At 39.6% G+C, this 13,445-nt stretch overlaps 1 protein-coding gene across 1 annotated transcript; it reads left to right on the forward strand.

Annotated features, from left to right (window-relative positions):
- The first annotated feature begins 2,788 nt into the window (after positions 1 to 2,788).
- On the forward strand, positions 2,789 to 8,506 carry LOC104959202 (serine palmitoyltransferase 2-like). Its single transcript, XM_010787070.1, has 4 exons — positions 2,789 to 3,135; positions 5,888 to 6,082; positions 8,022 to 8,176; positions 8,255 to 8,506. The coding sequence occupies exons 1-4, from the start codon at positions 2,986 to 2,988 to the stop codon at positions 8,469 to 8,471; spliced, it is 717 nt and encodes a 238-aa protein (XP_010785372.1). The 5' UTR covers positions 2,789 to 2,985; the 3' UTR covers positions 8,472 to 8,506.
- Positions 8,507 to 13,445: the final 4,939 nt, after the last annotated feature.

Here is a 13,445-nt window from a genome sequence, read left to right on the forward strand (position 1 = left end):
AGATTTAAACTAGAGGGCTATCACTTTGTGCAGCAACGCTATTGACAAATAAATCCAGCAAAATGGCACAAAAAACTGGTAGTGGCCTCAGGGACGAGGAGTCATTTAACCAGCCAGTAGGAGTCAAGCTTTACTTTCTTTTATATCCATAAAGAAAAAGTAAATCTGTTTACAGTTGTTTCATTATGGATGTTGAGAGGTATCCATATATCTCTTCATTTTGCTCTCAAAGTGCACCAGATTGATGCATCTAACTTCAATATTTTAAAAAAAATGTTCCCGGGGGAGTATGCCCCCGGACCCCCCTAGACTAGAGGGTGTCAGGTCCACTCCCCACTTATAAAAATAGCACTTTACCACTGCACCCCCTCTAATCTCAGATGCACCCTGAGTCATTTTGTTTAAGTACAGTGAGCCTTTCTAAAATATACAGTAAAGAGACAAACCCACCAGCATTATAGGATATACTATGACTTTGTGCCAAATACTTGTTGCTGATTTAGAGTACTGGCACCTTTTTTATTTCAATTCAAGCACTGACTAAAGGTATCAAATACATGTTGTGGAGTAAAGTACAACATTCACCTTTGAATTGTAGTAGAGTAGAAGTACAAAGTAGCATACAATGAGAATACTCAAGTAAAGTAAGAGTATCTCAAAATTGTACTTGAGTACAGAGTAAATGTACTTACTGAACAACACTGGTTTCTTCTTTACTAGGTTGCATTGTTCTATTGTCTCACATAATACTCTTAAGTAAAAAAACCGTCTTATTTATATATATTTTTGTCTTTCATTTATTTTCATTGATATTGAGGTTAACCAAAAGTAACGGAAAGTAATCAGGTTACATTCCTTTTACATTTCGATACTCAGATTAGGTTACTGGTGCAATTTTTTAACAGGTAGTTAGTTATTAATTGTAACGGAATACATTTATAAAAAAAAACTCCCAACCCTTGTCGTTTGTTCCCTACCTGTTGACGATCGAGGAAATGGATCAGCCCATTTGTTGTTTCTGTTCAACTCTTAATGCGCACTCGCAGCTGCCTGTATCCATAGTGACAGTCCAACTTGTGCCGAACTCTGGGATTCTTTCAAGAACGATTTGAGCGCGTGTACGCGCAGTTCATAAAATCAACTACAATACACTGTATATAGTGAAAGACCAGTTGGACAAAAGCACTTGACGTAAATGATATGTATCTAATTGCAAGACAAACAAATTAACATTTTGAACTGAAATAAAAACCCGGAAAATTAACGTTGTGTTCATATGTTTACATACAAAATGTTCTCATTCATGTAGGCTACAACAACTTTTTATTTATCGCGACAGTTGTAATTATACAGCAGCCTGAAGACAGAGGCATGGTTCCAAAGCGCTGCGCGTTTACGCACCTCCCCCTGTGCATAAATTATGATCATTAAAAGGAAAATAAAAATAAACCACAAACCCAAAATCATTCACCACTATATTTTTATTTTGAAACATATTTTCGTTGTTGTCTTAAACATTTCATTTCTGATGCATCTGCCTTTAAGTACAAATCCATTTAAAAAAAAAAGGATACTTAAAGCTGAATGAAAGTAGCCTAATTAAAAAAGCAAAAAGCAAATTCAGGAAAAAAGTATACTTATGATATACATATTTGTTTTCAAATGTATTGTATCATTGTCATCCACCTGGTAATCCCTATTGTTTATGGAACTATATGGTAATGCATGTTATGTCTGATAATTACGTAATCCCGTTAAATGTATCTCATAGGCCTAGTATTTGTCCCTTCATCTGTAGTTAGTACGAATGAAAACGTGACACATGTTCGAGCAATATAACATTTAACCACAAGAGGGAGTAGCCTAACTTTAATTTCCACAAAATATTTAGGCTCAAATCCATTTAGTTTTGGAACCTACGGTGGCCGGCTGTGCAAACGCGGAACAATGGCCAAAAACGCATACATTAGCAGGAAACAGCTGCAAATCCTGAAATGAAAAAAAAAAGAAATCCTGAAAACATATCAAACAAAACATAACAAAAAAAACGCTGCAAATACCAAAACGAAATGCAAAGTCCAAAGCACATAGAAATCCCAAAACACATACAAAAAAAAAACATTCCGGAAGTGCTCCAGGCCTCTAGGGGCATTTTATACTAGTGTCAATTATATTAATATTAAATAACTTTTTATCAACCACTATTACATTAGGGTTAGGTTGAGGGTCAGATTATATATTTGCAAATGAATGCATTAACAAAAAACTCAAATTGGGACCTCAACATCAGTATTTAATATACCATGGCACTTATTTGACCTCTTTTTTATAACCGGTGTCAGAGTTTTAGGTTATACTTTACTTTATATTCCTCCTGCTTCACTAATGTGAACATTTTCTATCCATACATCTTTTTAAATTGGTTATTAATAAAAAATCTAGCCGGTATAATTCCAGCTAAAAGTTGTCATTTGGATACAAGTGGCTTTTATTGCCATATTTAATGATGTGTTGTGAAAACAATATAATCCGAATATTATATTAGGGCGTTGTGACATTTTTTACAGTGGGGAAAAATAAACGGTAAAGTTACATCAGAGAGACTCTCTGATGTAACTTTACCGTTTATTCTTTCCCACTGTAAAAAATGTCACAACCCCTTACTTAACGATTCAAGTGTCAATCAAGTTTTTTTGTCGACAAGCCCCGCCCTTCTCTAAATGTGAAACACGTGGCCCCGCCCCTCCTCCAATGCTCACTTATTAATAATGGGCGTTGATTTCCGGTATCTAGCGTCTGTATTTTCAGGTTCCATAGTGTGGGTTCGGTGTGTGTGATGCATGTGTGCGTTGGGCGTGTGTGAAAGAGTTTGTAGTGTGGTTGTAAACGTTCCCAGCTCGGATACTGTCACCGCCTTGCACCGCAGGCAGGCGCCGTGTTCCTACATGCAAGTTACCTTAGCGGCTCCACAATCGTTGGCCAGCAATGACCGAAAGCCCCAGCACCAAGCCAGCGAACGGGGATGTGTGTCAGCGTGTGAAGAACGGACTGAAGCCGGAGAGAAACGGCTTGGCGAAGAGCCTCTACCGCTGCCATGAGAAGAAGTCCAAGCACCACGGCCAGCCCGAGGAGGAGGTGAGGCCCGGGATTGGACGGGGAGTGGAGGCTGGTGAAGCCTGGGAGGCATCTGTTGTGTGGATCCGGAAACACCCAGACAAGCTGTCATGTTGTCATTTTTATGAACTTAGGCAATATTAGTATAACACTGTATGACAGCTTACATGTATTAACTGAGCCCTGCTCTTTATTATCTGACAGTTTGTTGTCATCGAGCTTTGCTTTTCTCGATTACCGAGCGAACGACAAATCCCGTATGAAATACTATAGTTTAAAGAGTTGTCGCCCTTTCTTAAAGTTATATTCACCCAAAAGATATTAATAAATCCATTGATCTGAATCGTTGCGATACTCTTTTCAAATCGGCAGCATCAGAATTGCATCAATTATTATCTAAATGTGTTAACATTTAAACTTTATGAGGGGTCTCGTGTTGCGTTCCACCGCCCACTCAGTTATTTTATAAGAGGGAGGTTGATTTAAAAAAAGGCGGGTGTGACAACTCCAAAACGTGACATATTGCACTGAATTTAAGTTCATAATATGTATGCCGAATTTAAGACGAGGTCTTTCTGCAGACCTCTTTCCAAATTTGATAACATATGTTCACTTGTGACGAAGATATAACCACGATTTCTAAAATAATCAAGTAGCTCATGATGCACTTACATCAGAGCTAGTCAAACAACTTGGGGCAGTTCATTTCTCTCCCTGGATGAAATCATCATTTTTAGACATAGTTCATCTTAGTAAGTAGGGTAATTGTTATGTGGTGCACACTTTAGCATATTACTTTGTGTTCTTGTTTCCGTTGCTTAACCTATAACATACTCGTCAGCATTTAGGCTCATTTGATGGTGTATATTGCACACTTCACTGGCAATACATGTTTGTAAAAGTGAGCAACTCCCTCCATAAAAAAGATGATGAGTTAGTGAATAGGGAGACTTTGAACCAATACACCTGCTGTCCATAGAGACTACATGCGTGCCTCAAAACAACATTTTCCTAGGGCGCTCGCTCATTAAAGAGCCTTAATTTAGGGTTCATATTTATATGTTGTGCCTCTACTGTGATATCCCAGTTGGCTCTGATTGGTCAGCTGAGCGGCTCTGTTGTGATTGGTCAGCTGCTCAGAGATGTCCCACCCTTAGCATATTAGGTACAATGTGTTGGAGCCTAGCCAATAGAAGCATGAGTGTTACATAGTACTGTCACTATGTTACAGAAGTAAACAAAGATTCCAATGTAGGCCTAGCAGGCAGGCGGTGGGGGGTAGTGTGTGGGAGAGAAACTCCCCCTGGAGGCAACACAAGGATTTTAGCCTTTGCAGATCATTTACATGCACAGAAAGCTATAGAACACAATACAGGAAAAGGGAAACACATGAGCTTAAATCTTGCAGCTTATTTTAATAAGCTAATAATACATTAAGTATCCTGCTTGTGAGTGAATAACTTTTTTTATTAAAATGTGTTTGCACTCCACAATGACCATAACAAAGATATTTTCAGTTACTTCAAGCCATAGTAACATGCTAAAATACTTGCATCTTCCTTGGTTGTTCTCTTCAAATCAATTCCATCTTGACATTTTGAAGCTAAATAACTGTTGACAGGTCATTGTCCTCACCAGCCATTGCAGTGCTGGGAAAACCCCCGTTTCTTCTGCTCATGTTTCAGCTAACTAGGCTGATAAAGTGGTGAGTGAACCTCAGCTGATTATTGTGCGTGCAGATGTCAGCGTTGCTACTCTGTAAGGTATTTGAGAGGGAGGCATGACTGGTCACATGCAGCGCCTAATAGCCATGAGCACCGAGACGCGCATGATGGGGAAGGCTAACTGCATCAAGTCTGAGAGTAGTGAGCTTCTGTCCAGAAAATAGACATGTGGAGTTTCTGTATGAAAGATCATATCCATGTTGAGTTTATTAATCAGTCACTCTGCTGCAAATGCACATAAAAGCATAACATCAACACAAGCTAGATCTTCCCATATTTGGAATGCAAAAGCTTTCCCCCCTGTCATTTGTCAAACAGTCTTTTCTTCCCTGTATAGTTAGTGTACAGCTGCACCAGAGCTAATACCATGTTATCTCCCCTCCACTTACAATAAGACTGCACATAAGTCACCTTTAAATGAGTTGCAGCAATCTCAGCCAACTATAACAGAAGACAAACTGTGTTTTCTCATTAGGAAAAAAGGAGAGGAAGTCACAGGATGTCAGGCTGCACATTTATATAAAGTGTATTTTAACATGAAAGGTTGAAGAGGTCTTATTATACTAATTTTCAGGTTCATATTTTTATTTTGTGCCTCTACTGTGACATGTAGATGTTCAAAAAAAGTCTTTCTTTTTATCATACTGCCTGTGCTAACTGTAATAAAAGAAATGTAGTGGAGTTAGAAGTACAATGTCCAAGTCCCCTGAATGATTGTGTAGTATAATGTTAAAAAAGCTAGTAGTACATAATTTAGTTCCACCACTGCACTGGGTCCACATAAAACCAACAGCAAACAGAATATTTAGTTTGAATACTTAATAGATAATTGTAATGATTATTCTGTCAACTTTTAAGCTTTTCTGTTGTGGGCATATTCCAACCAGAACATTTACATTTTTCAAAATCTATAATATTGTTATTTCCCAAATGAAAATAAATAGTAATAGGAACTCACAGATACTATTATTGGGAGATACATTTGATTAAAACTGGCAATTCCTATGTGCATGTCATTTATCTACAATGCTTGCTTTCCATGTCTCCAGGTCAATGCAACATCGCATCATGGCGTCCCGTACAGTCGGCCCTTTGTTGAGTCTTACGAGCAGACGCCCATGCTGCCAGCCGTCTTCACCTACATGAGCTACGGCATTCTGACCATCTTCGGCTACCTGCGAGACTTTCTCCGTTACTGGAAGATCGAAAGATGCAACATCGCCGGGGAGAAGGAGGAACAGAGGGTAGGAGAAGAACACAATATGGTGTTTAAACATACCTGATCCTTTAGTGCACAGCTTTGTATTCCTTTATGTAGCCTCCCTGACTTCCTGTTTAAAGACAAATCTGTTTTCTTTCTAGTTTGGCAATAGCAGCGTTATACATCATGAATTATATTAGAGAACATTAACTGCTACACTGCAGCCAAATGGTTATACAGCTTCCATTCTCTGTTGGTGACGGCAGGATGACGTATAAAAAGGGCCTGAAATCTCATATGGGGACATTTTGTAATGCCTTCCTGTGCATCTAACTACCTATCAATTGTGAGCTATCTGATAACCAATCTAGCCAACTTGCCTACTTTAGCTGTCTATCTTTCTAGTTAGCTAGCTAACGTTAGCTACCTATTCTCATTATTTAATACCCTATGGATAAACCTACAGTGCCCACTCTTCTAGCAGTAAGATTTCTCATAAGAACACTGTCGATATGTTCTTTTTGTTGGCAGATTGAGCCAGCTGCTCCTCGCATCGGCAGAAATGTGTGCATTCAGCACACTGTTGAATGGAAGTGATTTGCTAGGCTGAGCACGTGCTGCTTCTAGTATGGAAGTTTTCCATGCTAATGTCAAAACAACAGGGACAAAGAATGGAAAAAAACTAGACTTAATCCAATTCTTGTTTTGTTAACTTGACTGGACTAAAGTGATATTTGCATTCCACATAGTTTACCAACAGTCAAAACTACGGGGCTCTCGTATTTCACACACTGTTAGCAGCAGTTCTTAAGTGTTTGAAGAGGAAACAACACTTTGCAAACAGAACCTCAGAGCATTTGATGTGATCTTGTCAACCACAATGATATCACAAAATGGAAATTGATGATAAGATGAGCCTTTCTCTGTGTTGAAACACTATTACATTGACAGTCTAATATAACATCATAATAGTACCCCTAAATCGCTCTTTTTTTTCTTTGCAATTCAGTGGAATGTGCGCCTAAGGTTGAATTTTGTCAGTAAACAGCCAATGGCGGAGTTATCAGAACATTTGGAACACGTCCTTGACCACTGGGATTGTTTTCAACCTGTTGTGTGACTTTTGATAGTGAAGCCCATTGTTTCGACGTATTTGGTTATGTCGAGGAAAGGAAGCTAGTGAGATAGACTTGGGGAAGTCATTAGTTCCCCCCAACGGATGTTTCCACCAAGACCCAAGGAACATGAACAGTCAGCCATGTGTTTTAATGTGAAAGATCATATTCCTTCCAGCTAAGCTTTCCAAACAAAGCCTGGCATGTAGTTCTTTGATGTTACTGGTACATTTGACATTCCTACCACTTCACTGCAGTAGGTCAAGGACTTCTACAGTTATTAGCTGGAATAGATTTTCATCATCCATATCTGCAACCTTTTTTTGCCATGTCAGAGCTCTAATTCAAGTTGCTTTTAATGATATGTATAAACACTGTAATTTTAGATATCTGTAACAACATTTTGACCCGTACATTTGAACAACTTTTGCCAAGCATTTATGAGTAGCCATAATTCAGAATGAAGAAATCCTTAATTCCCTTAATTTTCCTTTAAATATATTGTATATGAAGTTTTAACTAGTCAAAATGATGTCGTAGAAAACTCAAAACTGGAATTAGAATATACATAATTCAATTGTATATTCTATCAAGTATAACATTTTATATTACATCTTTGATTAGATATACCCCACATACTAATACTGGCATATCTTTGATATTTTCATTCTTCCTGGTCGCAATGTAGTCAAACTTCAGATATCTCTCATGTTGTTTTGTCCGAATGGCCTATTGGATATGATATCTTGAATACAAATATTGTTAAGTCACAATGACATTGTAAATATCTGCAATGTTAACTATATGTCCACACTGATGCTTAGCTAATGTACCCCTCTCTCCTCCTCTTTATTCGTCCATGTGTAGGACTTTGTGCCCCTCTACCAGGATTTCGAGAACTTTTACACCAGAAACATCTACATCCGTATCAGAGACAACTGGAACCGGCCCCTATGCGGCGTGCCAGGGGCCACAATGGACTTGTTGGAGAGGACGTCCCCTGACTACAACTGGACTTTCGCGTAAGGGAAAAACAAAAACCATAGATTCCTCTCATCGATTGTTTCCTCTGTCTGATCTTCTTCTGCTCTCCCTCGCAGTCAATCAGGCCGGGTGTTGCAGGATGTGATTAACTTGGGCTCCTATAATTACCTGGGCTTCGCTGAGAACAAGGGTTCGTGTGCTGACGCTGCAGCCGAGATCACCAAGAAGTACGGCGTGGGAGTCGCGAGTACCAGACAAGAGCTTGGTACGAACACATGCCAAAATACAGACTTACCCTCCATGAGCTTTGCAATTACTGGAATACAGAAATAATGTGCAGGGGTGAAATCACTACTTTAAATAAAGCATTATGAAGCAGTCTGTTTTGATACTAACCATATAAATACCTAGAGTTTAAGGGGAAATATATCTTTGTTTTATTTATATCGCACAACAAATATTGATTTTCATTGAAGAGGACACATTATGCTTGTTTTCAGGTTCATATATCAGTATTTAGTGTCTCTACTGGGACATGTCTCCATGCTTTAATGTTCAAAAAGCTCTTTATTTTTCTCATACTGCCTGTGCTGCAGCACCTCTTTTCACCCTCTGTCTGAAACCAGAGCCCAGTCTGCTCTGATTGGTTAGCTGGCCGGCTCTGTTGTGATGGGTCAACCCCTTAGAGATAGATAGATACTGTAGACCAGGTGTCGGCAACCCCTGGCACGCGTGCCAGCATTGCCGTAACCAGTGCCGTAACCAGTGGCACACTAGGAATAAGTGGAATAAGTGTGCAATAATATTTAAATTGTATTTTCGGATCCTGAACGAGACCGCCACCAGAGCGCGTCTACCTGCAGAAGGAAGCCATGCACGCAACGCAGCCCCGCTGACTTTCTGCCGCTTTCCTCCGTGGTGCAGTGCTGATCGTTTCACCACAGAGGAAAGCACTTCACAAATTGCAGTACCCATAAGGAGCTGTACAAATTCCGCAGTTTTTGTGTGACTGTGTCTTTAGTTTAAAGCCCAGTGGCGATCTGCTCATCGAAATAATATGCTACAAAGGGGCGGACTGGCCATCTGTGTGTTGAACTTTCCTGTCGGCTCCCAGACCGTAGTCGAGGAGGGCAGAAGCAACAAGCTTCAGGTTCAATAACCCACTTTAGCTTAAATGACTGGAGAGAGGCGAGCTCTTCTTGGGAGGCCGTTGCATTTATTTAGCTGTTCTTCTGTTTCACAAAATACATCACAGACCTCTGTTTTTCTGCTGCCTCGTTTCACTTCCAGAAACATACACACGTTCCCCCCTCACTGTCGCTCTGCCATCACACACACACATGCACAAGCCACACCCCTCTCTCTCTCTCTCTTAAAGGGACAGCGATCTCATCTCAGTCTGCATGACCCTAATATCATAACATGTGTGTTCTGGAGAATCACAGAACGGACGATCGTCCTTATTATTATGCCGTTTAAACCAATTATTTAAATGTGTTTATTAAATTCGACATCATGTAAGTTGCGCTGACAGGTCCACACACTGCTTCCCCATAGCGAGGCTCCCCCCGCCCTCCTGCTGATAGTTCACGAGCGTCAAGCTCCTCTACCCCCCCTCCCCCCCCGTTGATAATTCTCGATCGTTGGCACGCTGATAATTTTATTTTTTTTAAATGGCACTTCATATCAAAAAGGTTGCCGACCCCTGCTTTACACAGTGAATAAAGCTGCAATGATAAGTCAATCAACATAAATGTAGTGTCTAATCATTAAGATAAGGGTGGATAATGGATAAGGCTTTTTCACCCTTTCAAATATGTCATTTGCTACTTTTCTCTGTCTTATTTCATATTGAGGTATAACATCTTTGTTTATTGCGTTAACAATACAATATATATAATGACATAGGCTTGAACTATGAGAAACTGGGATGAACATTTTTCACAATTTCTGACATTTAAGAAACAAAACTAATCTATAATTTAAAAACAATTAGATTAATACAAATCATTTCATCATCATCAAACCAACACAACCACATGAAACATTTCTAAACAGCTGCCAACAAACACATTCTGCGCAATTTTTATTGTTTTCTCTTCACTGCTGAAGATATATTTCTGCCAGAGAGTGAACCCCTTTTTATTTAAGTTTTGTGCTTGTGTGCTTTTGTTTTGGGGCTAATAGCCTCCACAGGGACGCTGGATCTCAGACAGTAAAGAAAATGTTTTTCGTTATTCATCAGCGTTCCGCCTCACAAGTCTAATAACAACTTCCATAACTCAGAAACTTCCCACAAACCTCCAGTGTTCCCCCTGTGGTATGATCATGTTTTCACACAGTCAGTCTGCCGTCAGGGACACGGCTCACTTTGATATCATGTTTCTGCTGTCAGATCATCAGGAGTTTCTGTTAGACAGCTTTCTGCAGGGTGGCCATGGTCTTTACAAAGTGTCTCCTCCTTTACTCATAGAATACCTTAAAGGTCTTACAAATGTTGTATCTTAACATTTACTTATAGAATGCCACAAATAGACTTTCATTTTCCTAACTACGCATTAGAAAGCCTTAAAAATCATTACAAATGTCTAAACTTCACATTTAAAAAGGAATGACTTTAATAGACTTTAAAAATGCCTTAACTTCACATAAACTCAACAGTTTAAAAAATGTATTTACCTTTAAAAGTCTAATCACTTTTAGTAAAATAATCACTTAAAATGTATTTGAAATGTCTTAAATGTTGCTGGTTCTTATATATTTAATGCTGTAAGCATGGTGTAACATTTACTCCAAGTTCAGAATGCCTTTGAAAGATATGTTGGGCATATTAGCCATTATTGGAGATAGAGAGGGGAGGACATGCGTAAAGGGGCTTTTTGTCCTAACGGCCCTTATTCTGTGTATTTTTGATACAGACTTTATCATACACTTATCATCATAAGAGCCTTAAAAACAAGTCACACCTGTCCAAATGATATACCATATGTGTTCAAAATGATTGAAGATTCAGAAAGCCAAAAATGACCCTAGTGAAGCACATGGCTTTACATTGCAGGATAGTGCATTGGAAACCATTTTTGAACTTATTTAACTGAAATAAGTTAAGAAACGTTTTTTCAATGGCTGTCTGTAACTTTTTATATGCAGATAAAAGTGATTAAATACCAGATTTATGCTGAAACTTTTGCATAAAACAGCTCTGCTAATTTATTCGTCTGATCATGAATCCCCATAGGCCACAGCGTCTTTTGTCGAGCGTGTTTTAACAACAAGAGCACAAAGAAAAGGGTAACACTGAGAAGAACAAGGAGAGTGCCGGAGGTTATGTTTAATGAAACAGAAAGGCATCCAGCACGTCTGAACAATAGCTGACATACTTTCCTCGTAGCTCACACAGTTTTACATTTCAGCAGAGGATTAATTACCCAGCAGCCCCTCCTCTCCAGGTGTACCTGCAGCCTCTTATTACTAAGGGAAAGTTTGATTCTGTGGAGACACAGGAAGTGACCTTTAGTGTGATTAAAGGCATGTTAGTGTGTGTGCTGGTCCACCATTCATCACTGAGATTATTTATCTTTATTGACATGCCTCTGTGTGTGTGGGTGAGAAACAAACGGTGTATAAAGGAGCTGCTTTCCTGAGACAAATGAGTGTTTGAGTTTGTTGGCTGGCTGTTTGCTTGTGTTTCTATGGAGAGCAGAGCCGGAATGAAAAACATTCGGCTGCCGGGATGCATTTTAAATTGAAATGCTTCTTGGTTCTTAAATGTCTCCATGTTGCAATAAATCATGACATTTGACTGAATGGTTCATGGTGTGGAAACATGGTGTTAAAAGACAGAAGGGTTAGAACTAGAGAAAATGACAAAAGGTAAATAAAAAACATTTTTGTAATTCTCTTGTATATTTAGGTTCCTAATATATACAGTGGGGCAAAAAAGTATTTAGTCATCCACCAATTGTGCAAGTTCTCCCACTTAAAAAGATGAGAGAGGCCTGTAACTTTCATCCAAGGTACACTTCAACTATGAGAGACAAAATGAGAAAAAAAAATCCAGAAAATTACATTTTCTGATTTTTAAAGACTTTATTTGCAAATGATGGTGGAAAATAAGTATTTGGTCAATAACAAAAGTTCATCTCAATACTTTGTTATATACCCTTTTGTTGGCAATGACAGAGGTCAAACGTTTTCTGTAAGTCTTCACAAGGTTTTCACACACTGTTGCTGGTATTTTGGCCCATTCCCCCATGTAGATCTCCTCTAGAGCAGTGATGTTTTGGGGCTGTCGCTGGGCAACACGGACTTTCAACTCCCTCCAAAGATTTTCTATGGGGTTGAGATCTGGAGACTGGCTAGGCCACTCCAGGACCTTGAAATACTTTTTACGAAAACACTCCTTCGTTGCCCGGGCGGTGTGTTTGGGATCATTGTCATGCTGAAAGACCCAGCCACGTTTCATCTTCAATGCCCTTGCTGATGGAAGGAGGTTGTCACTCAAAATCTCACGATACATGGCCCCATTCATTCTTTCCTTTACACGGATCAGTCGTCCTGGTCCCTTTGCAGAAAAACAGCCCCAAAGCATGATGTTTCCACCCCCATGTTTCACAGTAGGTATGGTGTTCTTTGGATGCAACTCAGCATTCTTTCTCCTCCAAACACGTCTAGTTGAGTTTTTACCAAAAAGTTTATTTTGGTTTCATCTGACCATATGACATTCTCCCAATCCTCTTCTGGATCATCTAAATGCTCTCTAGCAAACTTCAGACGGGCCTGGACATGTACTGGCTTAAGCAGGGGGACACGTCTGGCACTGCAGATTTGAGTCCCTGGCGGCGTAGTGTGTTACTGATGGTAGCCTTTGTTACTTTGGTCCCAGCTCTCTGCAGGTCATTGACTAGGTCCCCCCGTGTGGTTCTGGGATTTTTGCTCACCGTTCTTGTGATCATTTTGACCCCACGGGGTGAGATCTTGCGTGGAGCCCCAGATCGAGGGAGATTATCAGTGGTCTTGTATGTCTTCCTTTTTTCTAATAATTGCTCCCACAGTTGATTTCTTCACACCAAGCTGCTTACCTATTGCAGATTCAGTCTTCCCAGCCTGGTGCAGGTCTACAATTTTGTTTCTGGTGTCCTTTGACAGCTCTTTGGTCTTGGCCATAGTGGAGTTTGGAGTGTGACTGTTTGAGGTTGTGGACAGGTGTCTTTTAAACTGATAACGAGTTCAAACAGTTGCCATTAATACAGTTAACAAGTGGAGGACAGAGGAGGCTCTTAAAGAAGAAGTTACAGGTCTGTGAGA

Source organism: Notothenia coriiceps, unplaced genomic scaffold, assembly GCF_000735185.1.
Source record: "Notothenia coriiceps isolate Sejong01 unplaced genomic scaffold, NC01 NC01_scaffold00030005, whole genome shotgun sequence".
NCBI lineage: Eukaryota > Metazoa > Chordata > Actinopteri > Perciformes > Nototheniidae > Notothenia > Notothenia coriiceps.